Genomic DNA, 26,989 nt, shown 5'->3' with positions numbered 1-26,989 from the left:
CCAGGTGCCCTTCTAATAGCAGATTTTTTAAAAAGGGAAGGTTAGGAACCTATTTTTTTTTTTAATTTTTTTTTTCAACGTTTTTATTTATTTTTTGGACAGAGAGAGACAGAGCATGAACGGGGGAGGGGCAGAGAGAGAGGGAGACACAGAATCGGAAACAGGCTCCAGGCTCTGAGCCATCAGCCCAGAGCCCGACGCGGGGCTCGAACCCACGGACCGCGAGATCGTGACCTGGCTGAAGTCGGACGCTTAACCGACTGCGCCACCCAGGCGCCCCAAGGAACCTGTTTTAAAAAGTCAGAGAAAGAACGGCACCGTAAATCACAAAAACATGAGAAGATATAATGAAGAACAAAGGCAATAGCAGTAGGAAGCAAACAAAACAGACAAAATGAGCGACACCAGAGTTGGTTTTCTGAAAAGGTTAGCACAAGTGACAAACCTCGAAGACGACAGAATCTTTTAAATGGAGAAAATACAAAGTCGCATTATCAGGAATGAAATAGGTGAGATTAGTATAATATACTTTACGGGATGATGGATATTAGAAAGATAAGATCTTTAGGACAATAAATTTGTCAACTCTGATGCAGTGGCCAGACTCTTTCAGAAAATAATACATCTTACACAACAAGAAAATAGAGACAAATTTTAATAGTTCAAGATCTTTCAGAAAACTGAATCTGTAACTAAAAACTACCCATGAAAGAAAACTTGAGACCAGGATAATAACTTCACCCCAAAATTCTTTCAGATATTTAAGAAAAGTCTAACCAATCTTACAAAAACTCCAAAAATTTCAGAGAATGACTGAAGTACCACAATTCATTTTAAGTGGCCAGGATAATTAATATACATCTAAAACCCTATAAGGAAAAATCTAGACCAATTTCTCTAGTAAATGTAGATGAAAAACCCAAAAAGTACATATGCACATAAAATGCAGTTTTATATAAAATACATAAAATGCAGATATTATATGACCAAATAGCATTTACTCAGGAATGCAAAGTTAGTTTAACATTCAAAATTCTGTCAATGTACTTGACTATAGTAATGGAATAAAGGAGAAATCCATGCATTTAAATACAACAAAAGGCACTTTATAAAATCCAAATCTCATTCATGGTAAAAACTCAGCTAACTTTGTTTAATTAAAAACTTTCTTTATCAAACTCAACACCCAAAAAACAAATAATCCGGTGAAGAAATGGGCAAAAGACATGAATAAACCCTTCACCAAAGAAGACATCCAGATGGCCAACCAACACATGCAAAAATGTTCAACACCACTCATCATCAGGGAAATACAAATAAACACCACAATGAGATACCACCTTACACCTGTCAGAATGGCTAACATGAACAACTCAGGCAGCAACAGATGTTGGCAAGGATGTGGAGAAAGAGGATCTCTTTTGCTCTGCTGATGGGAGTGCAAGCTGGTGCAGCCACTCTGGAAAACAGCATGGAGGTTCCTCAAAAAACTAAAAATAGAACTACCCTATGACCCAGCAATTGCACTACTAGATATTTATACAAGGGATACAGGTGTGCTGTTTCAAAGGCACGTGCACCCCAATGTTTATAACAGCACTGTCGACAATAGCCAAAGTATGGAAAGAGCCCAAATGTCCACTGGTGGATGAATGGATACAGAAGATATGGTATGCGTATACACACACACACACACACAAACACACACACACACAATGGAGTATTACTTGGCAATAAAAAATAATGAAATCTTGCCATTTGCAACTACGTGGATGGAACTAGAAGGTATTATATTATTCTAAGCAAAATTAGAGGAAGACAAATATAATATGATTTCACTCTTATGAGGAATTTAAGATACAAAATAGATGAACGTAAGGGAAGGGAAGCAAAAATAATAGAAAAACAGGGAGGGGGACAAAACATAAGACATTCTTAAATACAGAGAACAAACAGAGGGTTGCTGGAGAGGTTGTAGGAGGAAGGATGGGCTAAATGGGTAAGGGACATTAAAGAATCTACTCCTGGGGCGCCTGGGTGGCGCAGTCGGTTAAGCGTCCGACTTCAGCCAGGTCACGATCTCGCGGTCCCTGAGTTCGAGCCCCGCGTCGGGCTCTGGGCTGATGGCTCAGAGCCTGGAGCCTGTTTCCGATTCTGTGTCTCCCTCTTTCTCTGCCCCTCCCCCGTTCATGCTCTGTCTCTCTCTGTCCCAAAAATAAATAAACGTTGAAAAAAAAAATTTTTTAAAAAAAAAAAATAAAAAAAAATAAAAAAAAAAAGAATCTACTCCTGAAATCATGTTTACACTATATGCTAACTAACTTGGATATAAATTAAAAAATAAATTAATTAAAATGTTAAAAAAACCTTTCTTAATATCACAGAGAGTATGTACAAAACACCTATTCCAATATCATTATTAAAAGGTGGAAGACTGTATGAGTATCAGTGCAAAAATACTTAACACAATACCAGCAACAAAAACTCAACAAAAAATTGAAAGGATTCTACACCATGACTAAGTAAGATTTATTCCTGGAATGAAAGAGTGATTCAACATATGAAAAACCAGTGTCAATATACCACATTGACAGAATGAAGGGGGTGGGGGGGGGGAGACATGATCACTTCAATTGATGCAGAAAATGCATTTGACAAAATTAAGTATGTTTTCTAACAAAAAAAGTGTAAAAAAAGAACTAGGAACAGGGGCGCGTAGGTGGCTCAGTCGGTTGAGTGTCCAACTTCAGCTCAGGTCATAATCTTACGGCTCTGTGCTGACAGCTCAGAGCCTGGAGCCTGCTTCAGATTCTGTGTCTCCCTCTCTCTCTCTCTCTCTCTGCCCCTCTCCCACTCACTCTCTCTCTCAAAAAATAAATAAAAACATTAAAAAAATAATAATAATAAAAAGAACTAGGAACAGAAGGAAATTACTTCAACATAATCAAGGCCATCTATGAAAAGCCCACAGCTAATATCCCACCCAAAGGTGAAGAAAAATGGAAAAGTTTTTCCTTTAAGATCAGAAACAAAACAGAGATGCTAACTTTTATCACTTCTATTCGACATAGCACTAGAAATCCTAGCCAAAAGCAATTAGACAAAAAACAGAAACAAAAAGGCACCCAAATCTGTGCTCTGGATGACATAATATATATATATATACATATATATATATATATATATATATATACACACATAATATATATATACATATATACATAATATATATACATAATAATATATATACATAATATATATATACATAATGTATCATATATATATATTTGTCATATATATATATCATATATATATATATATATCATATATATATATTTGTCATATATATATATGACAAAACCCTAAAGATTTGAGGGGAAAAAATAAAAAACCCTGGTAGAATAAACAAATTCAGCAGAGTTGCAGGATACAATAATATCAGACACAAAAATCAGTTGTTTCTATACACTAACAGCGAACAATCCAAAAATAAAATTATGAAGATAATCTCACTTACGATAGCATCAAAAAGAATAAAAATACTTAGGAATATATTTAACCAAGGAAGTGAAAGACTTATACACTGAAAACTAAAAAACACTGCCAAAAGAAATTTTTAGAAAGACACAAATCAATGGAAAGATACTGTGTTCATGGATTGGAAGGCTTGGTATTGTTAGGATGTCAATATCATTCAAAATGATCTACAGACTTAATGCAATACCTATCAAAATCCTAAAAGTATTTTCTGCAGAAATAGAAGAATCCACCCTAAAATTCATATGGAATCTCAACGGGTCCCAAATAGTCAAAGTAATTGTTATCTGCTGAATTATGTACCCTCCCAAATTCATGTTAAAGTTCTACCCTCCCCCCCCACCACATCCCAATATAGCTCAGAAAATAACTATATTTGGAGAGAAGACCATTAAAGAGGTGATTAAGCTAAAATGAGGCCTTTGGGTGGGCTCAAATCCAATCTGACCAATGTCCTCGTAAGAGGAAATTTGAGTACATACAGAGACACCAGAGATGTGCATACTGAGAGGAAAGGCCATGTGAGAACAGAGCAAGATCATTTGAAAGCCAAGAAGAAAGGCCACTTAAGAAACAAAACCTGCATACACATTGATCTTAAACTTTTAGCCTTCAGAACTACAAATAAAAGTCTGCTGCTTAAGCCACCCAGTCTGTGGTATTTTGTTATGGTAGCCCTAGCTAACTAACAGAGTAATGTCAAAAAAAAGAACAAACCCAGGGGCACCTGGGTGGCTCAGTAGGTTGGGCGTACCACTTTGGCTCAGGTCATGATCTTGTGGTCTGTGAGTTTGAGCCCCACGTCAGGTTCTGTGCTGACAGCTTGGAGCCTGGAACCTGCTTCAGATTCTGTGTCTCCCTCTCTCTCTGTCTTTCAACCGTTTATGCTCTGTCTCTCAAAAAACAAACAAACAAACCCGGAGGTCTCACACTTTCTGATTTCAAAACTTTTTACAAAGGACAGTAATCAAAAGAGTACGGTACTAGCATAAAGATAAGAGATATAGACCGATGGAGTGGAACAGACACACCAGAAATAAACCCTCAGATTCAGGGTCAAATGACTTTCAACAAGGATGCTAAGACATCCAATGGGGAAAGGACTGTCTCCTCAACAAATGGTGCTGGGAAAACTGGATATCCACAAGCCAAAGAAATAAAGTTGGATCCTTACAAACCACACAAAAATGGCTCTTTCATCTGGGCTGCCAACCAGACTGTGGAAGACCTGGAAACCAGCAGGCTGTGCAAGTCAAGGCCACGGCCGCCCATCAGCAAACACCAGAAGCACTCAGGAGGCCAGGGTAATGCATCACTATAGGATGAACTTTGACAAATATCATCTGGGTTACTGTGGAAAAGTTGGTATGAGGCATTACCACTTAGAGAGGGATCAGAGCTTCTGCCCAACTGTCAACCTTGATAAACTGTGGACCTCGGTCAGCGAGCAGACACATGTAAATGCTGCCAGAAAGAAGACCAGCACTGCTCCTCTTGTTGATCTCGTGCAATCAGACTACTACAAAGTTTTGGGCAAGGGACAGCTCCCAAAACAGCCTGTCATCATGAAGGCCAAATTCTTCAGTACAAGAGCTGGAGAGAAAATTAAACATTTGGCGGGGGGGGGGGGGGGGGGGGGGGGGAGGTGGGGGGGGGTGCTGCTGTGTCCTGGTAGCTTGAAGCCACAATAGATGGAGGTTCATTAAATGCTAACAGATGAAAAAGAAATACAAAACTGAACTCAAAATGGATCAAAGATCTGAATGAAAGATTTATTTATTTTTTTATGAAATTTATTGTCAAATTGGTTTCCGTACAACACCCAGTGCTCATCCCAACAGGTACCCTCCTCAATGCCGATCACCCACTTTCCCCGACCTCCCACTCCCCATCAACTCTCAGTTTATTCTCAGTTTTTAAGAGTCTCTTATGGTTTGACTCCTTCCCTCTCTAACTTATCTTTCCCTTCCCCTCCCCCACGGTCTTCTGTTAAGTTTCTCAGGATCCACATAAGAGTGAAGACATATGGTATCTTTCTCTATATGACTTATTTCACTTAGTGTAACACTCTCCAGTTCCATCCATGTTACTACAAAAGGCCATATTTCATTCTTTCTCATTGCCAAGTGGTATTCCATTGTGTATATAAACCACAATTTCTTTATCCATTCATCAGTTGATGGACATTTAGGCTCTTCCCATAGTTTGGCTATTGTTGAAAGTGCTGCTATAAACATTGGGGTATAAGTGCCCCTATGCATCAGCACTCCTGTATCCCTTGGGTAAATTCCTAGCAGTGCTATTGCTGGGTCATAGGGTAGATCTATTTTTAATTTTTTGAGGAACCTCCACACTGTTTTCCAGAGTGGCTGCACCAATTTGCATTCCCACCAACAGTGCAAGAGGGTTCCCGTTTCTCTACATCCTCACCAGCATCTATAGTCTCCTGATTTGTTAATTTTAGCCACTCTGACTGGTGTGAGGTGGTATCTCAGTGTGGTTTTGATTTGTATTTCCCTGATGATCGCATTCACAATTGCACCAAGAAGCATAAAATACCTAGGAATAAACCTAATCAAAGTTGTAAAAGATCTGTATGCTGAAAACTATAGAAAGCTTATGAAGGAAATTGAAGAAGGTACAAAGAAATGGAAAGACATTCCATGCTCATTGATTGGAATAATAAATATTGTTAAAATGTCAATACTACCCAAAGCTATCTGCACATTCAATGCAATCCCAATCAAAATTGCACCAGAATTCTTCTCGAAGCTAGAACAAGCAATCCTAAAATTTGTATGGAACCACAAAAGACTCCAAATAGCCAAAGTAATTTTGAAGAAGAAGACCAAAGCAAGAGGCATCACAATCCCAGACTTTAGCCTCTACTACAGAGCTGTCATCATCAAGACAGCATGGTATTGGCACAAAAACAGACACATAGACCAATGGAATAGAATACAGACTCCAGAATTGGACCCACAAAAGTATGGCCAACTAATCTTTGACAAAGCAGGAAAGAATATCCAATGGAAAACAGTCTCTTTAACAAATGGTGCTGGGAGAACTGAACAGCAACATGCAGAAGAATGAAACTAGACCACTTTCTTACATCACTCACAAAAATAAACTCAAAATGGATGAAGGACCTGAATGCGAGACAGGAAACCATCAAAACCCTAGAGGAGAAAGCAGGAAAAGACCTCTCTGACCTCAGCCACAGCAATTTCTTACTTGACACATCCCCAAAGGCAAGGGAATTAAAAGCAAAAATGAACTACTGGGACCTCATGAAGATAAAATCTTCTGCATTGCAAAGGAAACAATCAACAAAACTACACAGCAACCAACGGAATGGGAAAAGATATTTGCAAATGACCTGTTGGACAAAGGGCTAGTATCCAAAATCTATAAAGAACTCACCAAACTCCACACCCGAAAAACAAATAATCCAGTGAAGAAATGGGCAGAAAACATGAATAGACACTTCTCTAAAGAAGACATCCAATGGCCAACAGGCACATGAAAAGATGAATGTAAGACTTTATAAAACACTTAGAAGAAAAAAACTTCATCACATTAGGTTGGCACGTATAATACCAAAAACATAAGGAACACAAATCAAAATTGATCAATAGGACATCAAATTAAAAACTTCTGTGTGTCAAAGGACACAGTCAACATATTGAAAAGTCAGCCTACAGCATGGAAGAAAATATTTGTAAATCACACATTGTATAAAGGTTCACTATCGAACATATAAAGCACCTGCACTTCCACAACGAAAAAACCTAGTAACGCAATGAAAAAATAGACCAAGGACCTCCATATTTCCCCACCGACACATAAATGGTCAACAAAAATATGAAAAGATGCTCAATATCACTTATCATTAGCAAAATGTAAATCAAAACCCAAATGAGATATCACCTCACATCCTTTAGGAAGGCTACTAAGAATCAAAAATAGAAGTAAAAAAGTTTTGATGAGGATATGGAGAAACTGAAATCCTTGTGCAATTGGGGACAATGTAAAATGGTACAGGCTTCAGGAAAAAATATCATGGTGGTTTCTTACAAAATTAAAAATAGAATTGCCATATGATTCAGCAATTCCACTTCTGGATATAAATCCGAAAGAATTGAAAACAAGGCCTCAAATATCTATGTGTAGTATACTGGTCTTCATAGCAGCATTATTCACAAAAGCCAAAAGATGGAAGCAATGCAAACAAATGCCCATTGGCAGATACACACAGGTAAAGAAAATGTGGGGGCGCCTGGGTGGCGCAGTCGGTTAAGCGTCCGACTTCAGCCAGGTCGCGATCTCGCGGTCCGTGAGTTCGAGCCCCGCTCGGGCTCTGGGCTGATGGCTCAGAGCCTGGAGCCTGTTTCTGATTCTGTGTCTCCCTCTCTCTCTGACCCTCCCCCGTTCATGCTCTGTCTCTCTCTGTCCCAAAAATAAATAAACGTTGAAAAAAAAAAATTAAAAAAAAAAAAAAAAAAAAAGAAAATGTGGAACATACATACAACGGAACGTATACACATGTATACACACAGCATACAGCCTTAGAAAGGAAGGAATTCTGACGCATGCTACAACATGATGGATCTTGAGGGCGTTATGCTAAGTGAAACAAGCCAGTCACAAAAAGACAAATACTGTATGATCCCACTCACATGAGGTACCTAGAAAAATCAAATTTAGGGGCGCCTGGGTGGCGCAGTCGGTTAAGCGTCCGACTTCAGCCAGGTCACGATCTCGCGGTCCGTGAGTTCGAGCCCCGCGTCGGGCTCTGGGCTGATGGCTCAGAGCCTGGAGCCTGTTTCCGATTCTGTGTCTCCCTCTCTCTCTGCCCCTCCCCCATTCATGCTCTGTCTCTCTTTGTCCCAAAAATAAAAATAAACGTTGAAAAAAAAAATTTAAAAATAAAAAAAAAATTTTAAAAAAAATCAAATTTAGAGGAACAAAGTAGAATGGTAGCTGCCAAAACCAGGCAGAAGGTAAAATGGAGAGTTGTTTAATGGGTGTAGAATTTCAGTTTTGCAAGACCAAAAAGTTCTGGGGATTGATTACATAACAACTGTAAATATAGTTCAATTTCGGCAGAAGCGCCCTGCAATATAATCATTGTTAAATAAGAATATGAAGGACGCAGATCAGAAAGGATACCAAACTTCCCCCTATTTACTGAATTCTTTTAAAAATGTTGGCCATTCCTTTTGTAGCAACGTGGATGGAACTGGAGAGTGTTATGCTAAGTGAAATAACTCATACAGAGAAAGACAGATACCATATGTTTTCACTCTTATGCAGATCCTGAGAAACTTAACAGAAGTCAGTGGGGGAGGGGAAGAAAAAAAAAAAGAGATTAGAGAGGGAGGGAGCCAAAGCATAAGAGACTCCTTAAAAACTGAGAATAAACTGAGGGTTGGTGGGCGGTGGGAGGGAGGGGAGGGTGGGTGATGGGTACTGAGGAGGGCACCTTTTGGGATGAGCACTGGGTGTTGTATGGAAACCAATTTGACAATAAATTTCATATTTTAAAAAAACATTAAAAAATAAATAAAAAATAAATAAGCATTCACTAAAAAAAAAAATGTTGGCCATTAAAGTCCCCATATGAGTGAAGTCATATAATTGAGGGGTTGTGGGAGGGGGGAGGGGCTGAATGGGTAAGGGGCACTAAGGAATCTCCTCCTGAAATCATTGTTGCACTATATGGGGGGGGGGGGGGGGGAGGGGCTAAATGGTATGCTAACTAATTTTGATGTAAATTCAAAAAAAAAAAAATTGTTGGCCATTACGTAATTTACAAACTGATGTAAAATCTAACATTTTTGTTTGGAACTCATAATGGATCAGTGCTTTTATAAAAGTAAGATTTTTCAACAGGTAGGAAGACAGGTGGGAATAAAGTTCACTGGTGTACATCCTGGGAATCTATTCCTGTGGCTGTCTGGTTATTTGTTCACCAAACCATCTCTCCTTCCTTCTTGGGCACACAGCTCGACTCCATTTCCCAGCTTACTCTGCAGTTAGGTGTGGCCACAACTGCACTCTGGCCAGTGGGCTGGGGCAGAAATGACATATGCCATCTCCTGGGCCTGATTCATAAAACCCTCCCCAGTGCTACCAACCATTCCCTGAGGAAGGACTTGGAGCGGGCAGAGCCTGGGTAAGAACCCCTGAGGAGCGCTGCCAGGCTAGTAACATACATACCAGACCACTGCTTCAGCAAGAAAGCCTTACAGTGTTAAGGTACTAAAATGTACATTCTTAAAATACAAAATTTAAAAGGAAATACTTAACTAAGCAGTAAAAATTGTTAATCATGGTTGCCCACTAAACATTTTTACTCAGTCTTATATAGGAATGGATACCAGTAACAAAACAAACGTGCTTAGTGGTGGAAATTTATTACTTTCGTGTAGAGTATCTTCCTAGACCCAATCTTCTTTGACTCATGACTCAAAGTCCCCATGACTCAAAGTCCCCGTGACTCAAAGTCCCCATGACTTTGGGAACTCATGACTACTCCTGGCTTTGTGACCAATCATATTCTGCATATATATTTGTTCATACGAACACTCTGATTAGCTGGATTCTTTACACAGTGAATGTGTCTCAAGAACCCTCTAGAAACATTTTGAACTTTTAAAAACATGCCTGGAATATTCTTTTAAAAAAAATATTTATTTGAGAGAGAAAGAGTGCGCACACATATGCATGTGACAAGGGAGGAGGGGCAGAGAGAGAAGGAGAGAGAGAATCCCAAGCAGGCTCCGTGCTGTCAGCAGGGAGCCCAACACGAGGCTTGATCTCACAAACTGTGAGATCATAACCTGAGGCCAAATCAGGAGTTGGACGTTCAACCAATTGAGCCACCCGGGGTCCCCAAAATGCCTGGAATATTCTGATAAGAACTGTCATCAGTACCTTCTCCAACTGGATAATGGCAGCAGTAATGGATTAAACACATACACTCACACACACTTTTCTTCCACTGTTCTGTAGACATAACAATTAGAAGGACAATACATATTTTAAACAATATAAAGCTTGCTGAAAAAGTTTGCTGAAAAAAATCTAATGAGATTATGGCTAGGAATTAATTCTGAGCATCCAACTCTAAAAGCGTAGGTAATGGTCTGTCACTGACTATAACGGGGGTCCCGTAAGTTCACACTTGGTATCCACCTTTGAGCCACTGGCATCCCCAGTGAAAAGAAGCTGAAGGAAAGCTACGTCCAAGGGCTGCTGGGGGTTTCATTACGTGCAGCACCAGGTTCACCAAGAAGGTGGTGAAAAGAGCAATCCAAACAGTTTAAAGCTAAGTTCTCTCTTCCTGTATTGTGGAGAAGTCTGTTTTGCTTGCTGTTTCCACGAAAGGCCATTTATCTCTCAACACCTCAAGTGGAACAGTTACAGGGACACGACCTCTTAGTTGTTTCCCTGAATCATTTGTGGTTTTGAAGAAAAGTGTTCGCCTGGGTCCGAGGTGCCAGGAAGGGGGCCAAGAGGGCCTTAGAAACCCATGCCTTATACATCCTCAGACAGACAGTGCACCTAGGAACCGATGAACCATTCTGTACTTTAACCGACTAGGTTCAGTCATCATCTGGCATGCCTCCTGGGGGCCAAGTGGACCCAGGGGTCAGAGGGACCTGTATTGTGGATCTTTGACAAGAAATACAATTGCTGAGAAGTCTGTTTTGCTTGCGGTTGCTATGAGCATTGTGAGACCTTTCCTGGATGTAACCCGCCGTGTAGTAGAATGGGTTATAAATCTCCCTAAATGAATGTAGTCTGATATGTAATGAAATGAGTAACTATAGTAATTGTACACAAACTAACTGGCGTCCTTCGCTTCTGTAATCTTGCTTGCTTGTCTATAAAAACCCTATACCAACTCTGATCGGGGCCTCTTAGCGTCACCGGCAACGAGTGCGCAGAGGTCCAGGTTCGAACCTGTAATAAACGACCCTTGCCGCTTGGCTTTGACTCACGACTCTGGTGGTCTTTTGTGGGAGGTTTTAGAACATCGGGCATTACAGTGGAAAGACAGGGCGAGTCAGTCTACAGTAACTAAGTGAACACACAGAACGGACACTTACACATTTCTCCTTGAGGAGCTGGCTTCAGTTAGCCAAATAAATGTACTGGATTTACTGTTACTTGTATTTCATTGAAAAATAGGTGAGTTGACCCGTATGACAGTATTACTATAAATATTAGGAAGATATGACAAAATCTTGGCAAGAATGATGGAACGGCCCAAGTTTGGGAAACACTATCATAAGTAGCTATAAATAATCAAATCGCCTCTCAGATGAAAGCACTGGAATGAATATTAAAATAATTAGATGGTTCTGGGAATCTGAAAAGAAAAAGACAATTAACATTTGCTTTAAATTTTGGATTGCTGTTGTAGGACTCACTTTTCTTGATGGTTTAGTTTAACTCCTAGCTGAAATGCTTTCTGTTAATTTTTTTACTTCCTCATTTTTTATGGTCTCAACCAACTTCAGCTTAGGCATTCTGATCTCAATGCCTGAAACACATAGGTTTAAATGTTGTAACTTTCTTACTTTTCAATAATGAGCAAAATCTAAGCCTAAGCATCTATATATAAGTTGCCATCTGTTTGTAACATTCTATCTATTTATAGAAATATATTGAACATGGATACAAAGTTACATTAAGTTGCATGTGCAAAAATTCCTGTTATCTAGAAATTAATTAGTTGCCACTGATTACTAGCTGAAATACTAATATATGTTTATACATGTATATAAATCTAGTCACACAAATACTCAAACACAAACCTGATTTCGAACTGTTACCTAAAATCAGAAGTTGGCGTTTAATACTAGCAAATAACATCATGTTATTATATTATGCAGTGTGTGACAACATGATTAAAAACCTTCCGTGGAATAAAAGAGTAAATCAGGTGTGTTTCCTTAATCAGAACATGACCAGTTATACCTTATTATGAAATTAAAACGCAAACAAAAGAACTGGGATGAGAATAAAGTTTGGGGAAACTACAGATCATAAGCACCGTGAGGGCACGAGTGATTGCCTCCAGAGAAGCTACGCGATGTGTTGCAAAGCATGGTGGCCGCAGCATGAGGAAACAGGTCATGCTCCTAGATGTGGCGCAACCCGCCAGCATGTTCAGCATGGCAGAAATTCTTTGAGCCTCACTTGCCAACATTTTTGAATCGGGAAAATGAATGAGCCAATTCTCTGAGAAAACTGAAACCTCTCTTAACAGTTTTATGCTCCTGTGAAAAATAAAGAAACCTCCACCAGCCACAAGCCATAAATCAAAAAGGACAAAGGTAAGGGGATACAATGTGTTCTTCATTTCCTACACGCAAACATCAAACGTTAACTCAGTCAAATACTAGGAGTATAATGCACAAAGTCATTGCTCATCACTTTCTACGCTTGGAATATCAACACATTCCAAATATTTTTAGTAGAATCTTCATTTTATTCCAAGTATTTGATGTTTTCTGTCTTCCACCCCTCCCCTAGGCCCAGCCTTCTTGTCTTCTGTTATCTACACAAAGTTATATTTAAATTAACAGATGCTTACTGAATGGTGAACGTTTCCAGGAGGGGAAATTCCTCACTTCCTGTGAGGTAGGAAAAAGCAGAGGAACAAAGTTCTTTTCCCTATGTGCAGTCAACCTATGGGTCAGAGAAAGACGTTACACATTGTTGATGCTTTACAAAATACAAGAGCAAAATTAAAATAGCAATAAAGAAGTAGGCATTATCACTCCATTCACTCCTTTTTAGTTTATCTTTACCATTTCTACACGTCATCCTACATGTATATATCAACTTACCAGGAGACCCTGGGCCAGGCAGTGGTCCAACGTGCAAGTGTTGAATCCATCCATTTGGTCAGGATCTATCCATTGGTTTGCTTCCCCCACCAAAAGAATGTCTCTAAAACTGACATTTGACAAAGGCTTAAATAGAACTACCAGTTTTATTATTGCAAAGCAAAATAATTTATTTCTAATGTGGTAATCCAACGACAAGTGAACACTTACCCTCTAATAAGTGATCTTGTGGTGTCCCTGATATTTACTCTATAGAAGTTAAGTGGTACATCTCTCAGATTTGGGGTTTATCAAGCTAAACTTGAGTCAGTATTTCTTGAATGTACACTTTGAATCTGATCTGACTCAAACCTTTAGGCAGCTGTCACAAACAGATCTGAGCTGTGCCTCACTTCTCAAGCATTGTCTCACCTATCAGAGGGACCGGATGCACAGAGTCAGGGCAGACCCTATCTGACCTTCAAAACAGTTCCAGAAATGAACTTTCATGGAAGATGGTGGAGTAGGAGGGCCCTAAGACCACCTCATCCCCCGGATACAGCCACATCAGTGTAAATAACCCAGAAAAGGACCTGAAGGCTGACAGAACAGACTCTCCACAGCCAAATGTAGAGAAGAGGCAACAATCAAAGAGGGTAGGAAGGGCAGAGACAAGGTCAGGAGCTAAATACACCCACGGGACTGTCCACGGGAGGGAGGGACACCACAGGTGTAGAGAGGGGCAAAGAAACACTCTCATACCAAGGAGCTTGCCTGGGAAAGATGAATCCCCATTTTTGGCTTTGAACACCAAGAGGCCAAATTTGTTGAGTTCTTACAACCAGCAGGGCTTAACACTCAGAACTTTAAAAATCAGCAGTCTGGGGGCGCCTGGGTGGCTCAGTCGGTTAAGCGTCTGACTTTGGCTCAGGTCACAATCTCATAGCTTGTGAGTTCGAGCCCCGCGTCGGGCTTTGTGCTGGCAGCTCAGAGCCTGGAGCCTGCTTCAGATTCTGTGTCTCCCTCTCTCTCTGCCCCTCCCCCGTTCATGCTCTGTCTCTGTCTCAAAAATAAATAAATATTAAAAAAAAAATTAAAAAAAAAAATCAGCAGTCTGGGCTCTATGAGAGCACAGGATAGAATCACCACCCTTAAGAAGACAGAACTGCAAACAGCCCTACTGAGATACAGCACAGAGGCAGTAGTCTGAAAAATTCCTGGGGCATACAAGAGAGATTTGCTTACTAATCTCAGAGCATGACTAATCACAGAGGAGCAGAGATCTTTGGGAGACTCCCAGGAACAAAGAAGCTGGCAGGTGCCATTTCCCTGCCCTGCACCCCAGTCTAGATACATGGACACCTGTGAGAATCAGCACAGTGTCAACACTCACTACCTAACTTGCTAACACCATGCCCCACCCAGTGTTTTTCCCTGTGGACACACCCCCTGCAGCCAGGCCTGGAACGGGTCCTCTCCTGCGGCAGACCCACACAAGGCTTGCTATCAGCACAAAGCCCACCCTCTGCTCCACCCCACCCCTCACCTTGTACTTCTGCAGACCCACTCCCTCCACCTGACCTGCCTCGATCCTTTCTCACAGGAGACCAGGGCAGACCTAATGGGCACCATGTGCCCCACCACCATATTCTTCTGCAGATCAATCCCCTCCACTTCACTCTTGTCTGGAGTTCATCCAAAGCCGTGCCACAAGCCTGCCAATGGGCAAGCAGCTCTGAAAGGGGCCAGCACCACTCCAAAGTGACTCCCACCCAAGGGAGAGAAGATAACCACACACTAGTCTGAATACAGCCCCAGAGGTGAAGGCAGACATTTGGACCTGTTCTGTTGAACTGCGGGCCCTATTCAACAAGGAGAACTTCTCAGGAGATAAGACCGAGAAAGCACCCAGCAATTCAGTGCTATTGCATCTCTGGCAAATACTTGGTCCAACTTAAGCCCAAGGTTGCACCACACTGGCCCACTAACAACACAGGGACCAAAACCTGCCCACAAGAGGCAAAGAGAACCATCGCAGATGACTGAAGGAAAAAGTGGCTCAGCCACAACATTGTGGGCGCATGCAACACAAACAGGAGACACCACTGAAGAGCCAGGTTCTGGAGACTGCACTGCAGGACACTATAGGCCCTCTTCTCCATGAAGCCACTACTTTCAAGAGCAGAAGACAAAGCTGACTTTCCTAACACACAGAAACAGACAGAATTGAATTGGACAAAACAAGGAGACAGAGGAATATGTCCCAAATGAAAAAAAAAAAAAAAAAAAAAGGGACAAAATCACAGCAAGAGACCTAAATGAAATGGAGGAAGTAATATGCTTAACAGAGAATTTAAAGTAAGGGTCATAAAGATACTCACTAGACTTGAGAGTGGAGGACCTCAGTGACACCCTTGACAAAGAGAGAAAACATGAAGAACCAATCAGAGATGAAGAACTCAGTAGCTCAAATTAATAATACGCTAGAGGAAATTAATGTAGACTAGGAGAAGTAGAACAGACTAGTAACCTGGTGGAAAGAATAATGGAAAGCAAATAAGATGAACAGAAAACAGAAAAAAGTAACAAAAAATGAAAATAGACTTAGGAAACTCAGTGACACCATCAAGAATAATGACATTTGCACTATAGGTATTTCAGAAGGAGAAAAGAGGGCAGAAAATGTATTTGAAGGACTAGTATCTGAAAACTTCCTGAATCTGGGGAATAAAACAGAAATCCAGATCCAGGAGGCACAGAGAGCACCCAAAAAATGAACCTAAGAAGGTCCACACCAAGACACATAGTAATTAAAATGACCCAAAGTAGGGATGCCTGGGTGGCTCAGTTGGTTGAGGGTCCAACTCTTGATCTTGGTTCAGGTTGTGATCTTTTTTTTTTTTTTTTTTTAATTTTTTTTTTCAACGTTTATTTATTTTTGGGACAGAGAGAGACAGAGCATGAACGGGGGAGGGGCAGAGAGAGAGGGAGATACAGAATCGGAAACAGGCTCCAGGCTCTGAGCCATCAGCCCAGAGCCTGACGTGGGGCTCGAACTCACGGACCGCGAGATCGTGACCTGGCTGAAGTCGGATGCTTAACCGACTGCGCCACCCAGGCGCCCCCAGGTTGTGATCTTACAGCTCAGAAGATCAAGCCTTGCATCAGGCTCTGTGCTGACCACTCACCACAATCCCTGACTAGGATTTTCTCTCTTCCTCTTTGTCTCTCCCTCTCTCTTTCCTTTCCTTGCTCTCTCTCTAATAAACATTTGAAAATAAATAAATAAAATAAAATAGCCAAAAGTAGTGATAAAGAGAAAAATTTTAAAGCAGCCAGAGAAAAGAAAGCAGTTACATACAAGGGAAACCCCATAAAGCTATCAGCTGATTTTTCAGCAGAAATTTTACAGGCCAGAAGGGAGTAGTAGCATGATATACTCAAAGTGCTGACAGTAAAAAAAAAAAAAAAAAAAAAAAAACTACAGCCAAGAATACTGTAACCAATAAGGTTATCATTCAGAATAGGAGATCAAGTTTCCCAAACAAAAGTTAAAGGAATTCATCACCACTAACCCAGCTCTATAAGAAATGTTAAGGGAGACTCTTTGTGTGAAATGGAAAGACCATAAGTAGTAGTAAGAATAGGGTGCACTTGGGGCGCCTGGGTGGCGCAGTCGGTTAAGCATCCGACTTCAGCCAGGTCACGATCTCGCGGTCTGTGAGTTCGAGCCCCGCGTCAGGCTCTGGGCTGATGGCTCAGAGCCTGGAGCCTGTTTCCGATTCTGTGTCTCCCTCTCTCTCTGCCCCTCCCCCGTTCATGCTCTGTCTCTCTCTGTCCCCCCCAAAAAATAAATAAACGTTGAAAAAAAAATTAAAAAAAAAAAGAATAGGGTGCACAAAAGCAGTAAAAATAAGTATTTCTACAAAAGTAAGTCAAGGGATTCACAAAATAAAAGGATGTAAAGTAAGACATCAAATGCCTAAAATGTGGGAGGGGAGAGAAGTTAGAAAAAAATGGGTTCAAACTTAAGCGATCAACTTAATATAGACTGCTACATGCATATTATATACAAACCTAATGGTAATCACGAATCAAAAACTAGTAATAAGAGCAACAAAATAACAACAAACTAAACAACAGGAGACAAAGAGAGAAAGGAATCCAAGTCAATCACTAATAAAGCCAGCAAACCATGACAGAAGAGTGCAAGACAACAAAGGAACAGAGAAAACTACAAAAGCAACCATAAAACAAATAACAAAATGGCAGTAAGCACATACCTATCAATAATTATTTTGAATGTAAATGGACTAAATGCTCCAATCAAAAGACCTAAGGTGAAGGGATGGATAAAAAAAAAAAAAATAATAAGCCCATCTATATGCTGCCTACAAGAGACAGGTCAGACCTAAAGACACCTGCAGACTGAAAGTAAAGAGATGGAGAAACATTTATCATGTAACCGCATGTGAAAAGAAAGCCAGGGTAGCCATACTTATATGAGACAAAATTGACTTTAAAACAAAGTAACAAGGGGTGCCTGGGTGGCTCAGTCAGTTAAGCATCCGGCTTCAGCTCAGGTCATGATCTTGCTGTCTCTGAGTTCGAGCCCTGTGTTGGGCTCTGTGCTGACAGCTCAGAGCCTGGAGCCTGCTTCACACATTCTGGGTCTCCCTCTCTCTCTCTGCCCCCTCCCCTGCTCATGCTCTGTGTCTCTCTGTCTCAAAAATAAATAAAAACATTTAAAAAAATTAAAAAAAAAAAAGTAATGAGACAAAGAAGAGCACCATATTATAAGGGGACAAATCCAATTTACGATTGGATATATTGATTGTAAATATTTATGTACCCTACACGGAGCACCCAAATACAAGAAGCAGCTATTACAAACATAAAGTAATAGATGGTAATAGAGTAATAGTAGGTGACTTTACCACCACACTCACATCAATGGACAGATCATCCGAACAGAAAATCAACAAGGAAACAATGGCTTTGAGTGACACACTGGACCAGATGGATCTAACAGATATATTCAGAACAGTCCATCCGAAAACAACAGAATACACATTTTTTTCAAGTGCACATGAGACAGTCTCCAGAATGGATCACATATTAGGCACCCAAACAAGTCTCAACAAATTCAAAAAGATGCAAGTCATACCATGCATCTTTTCTGACCACAACGTTAAGAAACTAAAAATTAACCACAGGGAAAAATCTAGAAAGAACACATACATATGGAGGTCAAATAACACACTACTAAACAATGAATGGGCCAACTGAGAAATCAAAAAGAAACCAAAACATATGTGGACACAAGTTAAAATGAAACTATAACAGCCCCAAATCCTTGGGATCAGCAAAGTTTATAGCAACAGAGAAAAGTTTACAGGCCTACATCAAGAAGAAAAACCTCAAACAACCTAATCTTACACCTAAAGGAGCTAGGAAAGAACAAAAACCCAAACCAGTAGAAGGAAGGAAATAATAAATATTAGAGCAGAAATAAACTAAAAATAAGATAAGTATATTATTTAGATATTAGACAAATATATATAATATCTAAAAAACAAAACAATAGGGCAATGAAACAAGCTGGTACTTTGAAAAGATCAACAAAATTGATACACCTTTAGCCAGAATCATAAAAAAAGAAAATGATTCAAATGAACAAAATCATAAATGAAAGAGGACAAATAACCAGCACCATAGAAATATAATTATAAGAGAATATTATGAAAAATTATATGCCAACAAATTGGACAACCTAGAAGAAATGGATAAATTCCTGGAAATATAATCTACCAAAACTAAACCAAGAAGAAATACAAAATTTGAACAGACCAATTACCAGCAATGATATTGAATCAGTAATCAAAAAACTCCCAATGAAGAAAAGTCCAGGACCAGTTTCACAAGTAAATTCTAACAAACATTTAAAGAAGAGTTAATAGGTATTCTTCTCAAACTTTTCCAAACATAGAAGAGAAGGGAAAGCTTCCAACTCATTCTATGAGGCCAGTATCACCCTACCAAAACCAGATAAAGACACTACATAAAAAGAGAACTATGGATCACTATCTCTGATGAGCAAAGATGCAAAAAGCCTCAACAAAGTATTAGCAAACCAAATTGAAGAATACATGAAAGAAATCATCTTCCATGATCAAGTGGGATTCATTCCTGAGATGTAAGCATGGTTAAATATTTGCAAATCAATCCACATGCTACATCACATCAACAAGAGAAAGGATAAAAAAACGTATGATCATTACAATGGATAGTATAACATCAACTCAGGATAAAAACCCTCAAAACCAAGTAGGTTTACAGGGAACATACCTCGACATAACAAAGGCCATATATGAAAAACCCACAGCAAACATCATACTCAGTGGGTAAAAATGGAGAGCTTTTCCCCTAAAGTCAGGAAGAAGATAAGGATGTCCACTCTCACCACTTTTATTCAACATAGTACTGGAAGTCCTAGGCACAGCAATCAGACAACAGAAAGAAATAATAGCCTTCCAAATTGGTAAGGAAGAATAAGCCTTTCACTATTTGCAGATGCCATGATACTATATACAGAAAATCTGAAAGATTCCACCAAAAAACTACCAGAACTGACACATGAATTCAGTAAGGTCACAGGACACAAAATTAACTTACACACTGCATTTCTATACACTAAAAATGAAGTAGCAGAAAGAGAAATTAAGAAAACAATCCCATTTACAATTGCATCAAAAATAATAAAATACCTAGGCATATACTTAAGTAAGGAAGTGAAAGATCTACAGTCTGAAAACTATAAAACACTGATGAAAGAAACTGAAGACAACACAAACAAATGGAAAGATATTCCATGCTCATGGACTGAAAGAACAAATAGAGTTAAAATTTTCACACTACCCAGAGCAATCTGTAGATTTAATGCAACCCTTATCGAAGTAACAACAGCATTTTTCACAGAACTAGGAGAAACAATCCTAAAACTTGTATGGAACCACAAAGATCCCAAATAGCCAAAGCAATCCGGGAAAGGAAGAACAAAACTGGAGGTATCACAGTCCCAGATTTGAAGATACACCACAAAGCTGTAGTAATCAAAACAGTATGACCCTGGCATAAAAACAGAAATAAACATCAATAGAAGAGAATAGAGAGGCCAGAAATAAACCCACAATTATATGGCTGATTCGTCTTCCACAAAGGAGGCAAGAATATACAATGGGAAAAAGAAGTTTCTTCAACAAATGGTGTTCAGGAAACTGGACAGCCACATGCAAAAGAATGAAACTGGACCACTTTCTTATACTATACTCAAAAATAAACTCAAAATGGATTAAAAACCTAAATGTAGGACCTGAAACCTTAAAAATCCTAGAAGCAGAGGCAGTAATTTCTCTGACATCGGCCATAGCGACGTTTTTCTAGGTATCTCTCCTGAGGCAAGAAAAACAAAAGCAAAAATAAACTACAGGGACTACATCAAAATAAAAAGCTCCCACACAGGGGTACCTGGGTGGCTCAGTGGGTTAAGTGACTCTTGAACTCAGCTTGCGTCAGGATCTCACAGTTGTGAGATCAAGCCCTGCAATCAGGCTCTGCACTGGGCATGGAGCTTACCTAAGATGGCCTTTCTCTCTCTCCCTCCGCCCCTGTCACTGCTCCGTCACACCCTCTCTTGAAAGAAAGAAAGAAAGAAAGAAAGAAAGAAAGAAAGAAAGAAAGAAAGAAAGAAAAGATAAAACCTTTTGCACAGCAAAGGAAAAAAATCAACAAAACTAAAAGACAACCTACTGAATAGGAGATATTTGCAAATGATAAATCAAATAAAGGGTAGTATCCAAAATATATAAAGAACGGATACAACTCAATACCAAATAAAACCCAAAAAACAAAAAACCTCCAATTAAAAAATGGACAGAAGACATGAATAGACATTTCTCCAAAGACATCCAGAGGGCCAACAGACATGTGAAAAGATGCTCAACATCACTTATCAGGGAAATGCAGATCAAAACCACAATGAGGTATCACCTCACATCTGTCAGAATGGCCAAAATCAAAAACACAAGAAACAATCAGCATCGGCAAGGATGTAGAAAAAGGAACACTTGTGGATTGTTGGTAGGAAGGCAAACTGGTGCAGCCACTGTAGAAAACAGTATGGAGGTTCCTCAAAAAATTAAAAATAGGATGATCATATGATCCAGTAATTCTACCACGGAGGTATTCACCCAAAGAATATGAATACACGAATTCAAAAAGATATATATGCCTCTATGTTTATTAGAGCATTATTTACAATAGCCAAATTATGGAAGCAGCCCAGGTGTCCGTTAATAGGTGAATGGATAAAGAAGATGTGGTATGAATGTGTGTACATGTATATATATCACATTATATACACACGGCTCAGGTTATGATCTCACGGCATGTGAGTTCGAGCCCTGCGTTGGGCTCTGTGATTATATTATACACGTATAATTTGATACTAGTCAGCCATGAAACAGAATGAGATCTTGCCATTTGCAACAACATGGATAGAGCTACAGAGTATAATGCTAAGCGAAATAGTCAGAGAAATGACTATGGCTACCAGAGGGGAGGTTGGTGGGGGGATGGTTAAAGTAGGTGAAGGGGAGTAAGAACACACTTATCATTATGAGCACTGAGTAACGTGTACTAATGTAAACTAATACAACACCGCACATGAACTATGCTGAAATTAACATTCTTTAAAATAATGCAACACATTAAATAACTTAAAAAAAAAAAAGAGTTCCAGGAATGGACTCCATTGAGACTAAGGACCAGAGATGGTTAAGGACCGCAGTGCATCAATGACCAAGGGGAACATTTGGATCAGAGCAGCTTTTGCCCTCAGAATGTAATTTAAAGATCAGTACCTGAGGAACTTTATCTGAGAACAAAATAACAGCCAACAGAACAGCCAATACTGAAGAACTCAGAGTAAGTGAATGTGAACCTGAGTTATATGGTTGTACTTCATTTACATTCAAGGATAATGTATGTGCTGGGGGGTGGGGGGGAAGGAATGATTAAGAAAATTAAACCTAAATATAAATCACTGAAAAGCCACAAAAGTGACAAAACAATATTAAGAGGACCAAAGTGATAAGGCAAAGTAATTCAATTTAGAGAGAGCTGTTGAGGCATTTCCATTTCAAAAAAAAAAAAAAAAATTCCGTGAGATCTTTTTACAAACTTGTAGCATTTAAAACTGTATTTATAAAATACATCAATCCAAACAAGCTTTGATTTATATGTCATAATCAGTAGAGTTAATTATGTAGGAGTCTGCTAATTGATTTACATAGAATTCTCATTAAAATATCCCCATGTATAAACACAATTAAAATAGAACTACATGCTTCTATTATAAAATACAAAAATGTATGGGGCACATGGGTGGCTCAGTTGGTTAAGCATCTGACTTCAGCTCAGGTCATGATCTCACGGTCTAGGAGTTTGAGCCCAAGTCGGGCTCTGTGCTGACAGCTCAGAGCCTGGAGCCTGCTTCGGATTCTGTGTCTCCCTCCCTTTCTGCCCCTCTCCCACTTGTGCGCGCACGTGCTCTCTCTCTCTCAAAAACAAACAGTAAAAAAAAAATGTGAGACTGAAACAATGACAAACACCTATTTATTATATTAAATACAAGCCTGAAATGTTAAGTAGATACACAGATTCCAAGAAATTACATTTCAGATGCTCAAAGTCCTGCTGGTGCTTTGACAATGAAAACGATGCTTTAGAGGGTTTTTCTTTTTAATTCATAAAAAAAGCAACCATCGGGGGATATAAAATAAGACCCCAAACTTCAAAGTTTATTCAAAATTGTTTTGAATCCCTAAGGTGGCTGCAAACAGTCTGTTTTTACATAGTCCTAGCTTCAAGGAATGTGGACAACACGGTCTATAGGGATTTGTGCCCAGGAAGCCCACCGCCGCTACCCTACACAGTAGTCTCGTGTTTCCATAGCCCAGTCCTGACGTTGCCGGTGCTATCTGTACCCAGCAAGGGGCCCTCCTGCCCACTGCTTTTGATTGGTCCATTCTGGATGGCCAAGTTGAGTCCGTAAGACTTCTGCTGACTTTCAAGCTCAACTACAATTGGCTTCCTTAAGGCATCTTTTTTACTACTATTTGAAATAGGCTTTTCAAAATTTCTGCTGCTCTTGGGAAGCGTGCTACAGCCGTCGCTGCTATCGGGTTGGGGCGGGTTGTACTGTCTCTCTCTGTAGGCTAAATAAGCCCTTCGACTCCTCGAGTGTCCTTCATTGTTGCCCGGCCGGCTTTTAGGTAAGCCGTTCTGCACGCTGCCTTCCACGCTGGTTGGGACGTCATAGGCATACTCTCTTAGGACGGTGAGTCTGCTTGCCCGGTGTCCTTTACTTCTGTTTTTATGATGGCGGCTTGGGTGCACATTTGTTCGACACTGAACTTCTAAAGGTGCCACATGCATTTTGATATCATTGTCCATTGAGTGTTCCGTCAGACTATTATCAAGCTGAGGCGTGGAGTTCAAAGGCAGGGAATTGGTATGGCACTGAGCCGCCGCAGCCTGCAAGTTGGTTAACTTGCAGCCCTGGGAGGAATTTTTGAAGCTCGATGTACTCTTGTTTGTGCATGAAGATTCCGCACTACTGTTGGTGCACTTAGGCGCCTCTCCGTTCGCGCCACTGGAGCTGGGGGGCTGTACATTAACCTGCACGGAGTACGAGCTCCGGCCGGGGCAGCAGGTCATGATCCACGCAAGTCTAACATCCTCCCTATTGACGCAGTGGTGAACCACGATGAATGCGCTGAGACTCAAACACGTGGCTCCAAAAAAGAAGCTGAACACCAAGTCCAAAGGGTAATACAAGGAAACAGCCAAGGCCCCAAACATCCACAGGGCGACATATAAGAGCAAGGTAAGACTGGCCCCCAAAAGCTGAGAATGAAAAGTGTGCTCATTTTCCAACGCTGACGTCGAAATCAGAGACAGAGACAGGGAATCCTGATGGTTGACTTCGCCATTTTCATTGGCCGCCAGCCTCTGCTGCTCCTCCGTGGGCTCCTTCAGCTCATATTTGCGCTCAGGGTGTCTTTTCAACTGAATAAATATGCTCAGGAAGTACATACAGTTCACAAACGTGATGAAGCTGGCAGGCCCGTAGAAGGCTCCCAAGGAAGGTTCCCACGCCATCCAGCAACTAGGAAAGAAAATGGGAAACCAGTTCAGATGCTGCATGGCAACCAACTGTTCCAGGATCTGCAACAGAGTCAGGGCCTGGGAAAGCGTTAAAAGAGAAGCAACTGGGGTCAGGTACGCAGAGAACACAAAACACTCACTAGGGTGCATGTGGCCGACTGCCGTAATTCTTGATGTTCGCGGCCGCTGTTATACCACAAACTATGATGGGTATGCCACCGCCGATCAGGTAGAATCTGGAAGGAGGGACAACGTGAATGTCAGCTCATCATTCCCATTGATTAAGGTACACACATCTCGGTACTGCAATAGTCCTTCCTCAATGATTAATTATTATTCCTATCCCAATAATAAACTGGAGGTTAACTTTTGGAGGCTGCTTTGTTAACAATAACTTTTTAAAAAATTTTTAAATTTTTGTTTGGATAGCTTTTTTTGAGTAGGCTACCACGTTTCCACTTGAGGAAAGCTGATCAGCTTCTGCCACCCTGTGGACAGGAACAGATACTGCAGGTAGGGTTTTAATCTTTCCACGGGAATTCAGCAGGCAAACCAGTAAGTTAGTCCATTACAAAACGGACTTTAAGGTCTTGCTGTGCCATACAGTTCACACAAAATATGTAATAATATTAACTACTGATTAATGTCTGCCTATGCCTGTGTGTTGCAGGCCACCTCACTGCTGTGTATGCTTATCCCTAGTCACTGAGGCAAGGAAGGTGCCCCATCTCAGCCTCACACAATGCCCAGGCCCTTCCTGACCTCCTTCCCATGGACTCACTGGGGACAGCAAGAAAAAGGATCATACAGTAGGAACTGAGGGAGACAGAGTGGTGGTGAGTCCTACCAAGAGAAACTTCTTTTCTTGACCAGAGCTTCTTTGAGCTCCCTGATTAGAGAAAATAGGAACTTTGTGCCCTGGCCACATCCTGCTGGGTACAGTCAGAATCTTAACTCTGCATCTGCCAATTCTAGAGACACAGCCCCATTCCTGAGCTGGCTGGATAAAGGCAGTGCAGTAAAGCCTTGGATTGTGTGTAACCTGTTCTGTGAGTGTTCCACAAGATGAGTAAACATTTCTAATAAATTTTAACTTGATAAACGAGTGATGTCTTGTAATATGAGTAGTCTGTGATGCCAAATGTCACATGATCACAAATGAGCCAATGGTTCTCTCTCTCTTGCTGGGGGATTGTGGGTGACCATCTCCCATGCTCAGATGCTGGGTCTCAGGCTGCTGTGTTTGGCAGAGATCAGTGATTTTTGCAGAACATCAGAAAGTACCCACGACAGGCCCAGTGTATTTTTTTGTCATTTCAAAGCACTTACGGACAGGCCTTTGCTTTTCCATAGAAGAGTAAACTTAGGAATACTTTGCTTCATTCTAAGTCAGGCTGCTTGCAGATATAGACCCCTTCCTCTGCTGCCTTATTGGCAGTTACATTAAATACAGTACATGACAAAAGTTTATTCATACTGTACTGTAGTAAACATCCGTTAGTGATAGTGAAAGTCATCTGACACAATAACCCTCCTCTGGCTGGTCTTCCTCACACCAGCCACAAAAGTTCAGGTTATTTTATTTTTCTTTATATTTTGTATTTTATTATTTTGGATTATATTGCAGTAATGTAATCACTTTTATATGACTATTTTTGGGTTGTGGAACAAATCATCTGAGTTTCCATTATTTCTTATGGGGAAATTCGCTTTGATATACAAATGCTTTGGATTACAAGCATGCTTCCATAATGAATTATGCTCGCAAACCAAGGTTTTACTGTATTCAAAACTTTTACTTAACGCTTGGGGTTATTATTTATTTTCTCAGAACCTAACAATAGGAAGGAATAGCTCTGAAGGATGGGATCCCTAAATCTCTTAATCAAACACCATCTCTCAGCTCTTTTAGCCCAAGTGACAGAGGTGCCAACTCACATCCTATAACCTGACTCTGGTCAAGCACTCCTGTTTGTCCCTTAATCGTCCAGGGAACCATTCACTCCCTGAACCTTTTATGTTCTCAGGCATTCTCTTTCAGTTCTTCCCTTTACTTGCTATGGCCCATTTATTAAATATCAACATGGCCCTTGGGGCACCTGGGTGGCTCAGTCGGTTGAGCGTCCGACTTGGACTCAGGTCATGATCTCGCGGTCTGTGAGTTTGAGCCCCATGTTGGGCTCTGTGCTGACAGCTCAGAGCCTGGAGCCTGCTTCCGATTCTGTGCCTCCCTCTCTCTCTGCTCCTCCCCTGCTCACACACTCTCTCTCAAAAATAAATAAAGGTTAAAAAATATATATATATCAACATGGCCCCAGGACCATTTTTTAACCAACTTCTACCTGGGGGATTTGGTTCATTATTCTTGTCTTCAATCA

General features: G+C 40.4%; 1 protein-coding gene, 1 long non-coding RNA gene and 1 pseudogene across 3 annotated transcripts in view; 2 read left to right on the top strand and 1 right to left on the bottom strand.

The window, feature by feature from the left end:
- Positions 1-4,724: 4,724 nt before the first annotated feature.
- On the top strand, positions 4,725-5,257 carry LOC123596479 (annotated as a pseudogene).
- A 391-nt stretch (positions 5,258-5,648) lies between these two features.
- Positions 5,649-25,903, top strand: LOC123596121. The gene is made up of 3 exons (XR_006711545.1): positions 5,649-5,678; positions 11,904-11,906; positions 25,631-25,903. It is a non-coding gene; the product is annotated as an uncharacterized LOC123596121 (long non-coding RNA).
- The window catches only part of ADGRA3 (adhesion G protein-coupled receptor A3), a 135,604-nt gene continuing 131,655 nt past the window's right edge, over positions 23,041-26,989 (bottom strand). For both annotated transcript variants that reach the window (XM_045474388.1, XM_045474390.1), the window contains 2 exons: positions 24,752-24,847; positions 23,041-24,612 (listed from right to left, as the gene is read on the bottom strand). In XM_045474388.1, the coding sequence (XP_045330344.1) occupies positions 23,370-24,612; positions 24,752-24,847 (1,339 nt within the window). In that variant the 3' untranslated portion in view covers positions 23,041-23,369. The remainder of the gene's footprint in view (positions 24,613-24,751; positions 24,848-26,989) is intronic.

This window comes from Leopardus geoffroyi, chromosome B1, assembly GCF_018350155.1.
Source record: "Leopardus geoffroyi isolate Oge1 chromosome B1, O.geoffroyi_Oge1_pat1.0, whole genome shotgun sequence".
Lineage (NCBI taxonomy): Eukaryota > Metazoa > Chordata > Mammalia > Carnivora > Felidae > Leopardus > Leopardus geoffroyi.
The sequence above is the reverse complement of the archived record's forward strand: the minus strand, read 5'-3'. Positions and strand labels throughout refer to the sequence as shown.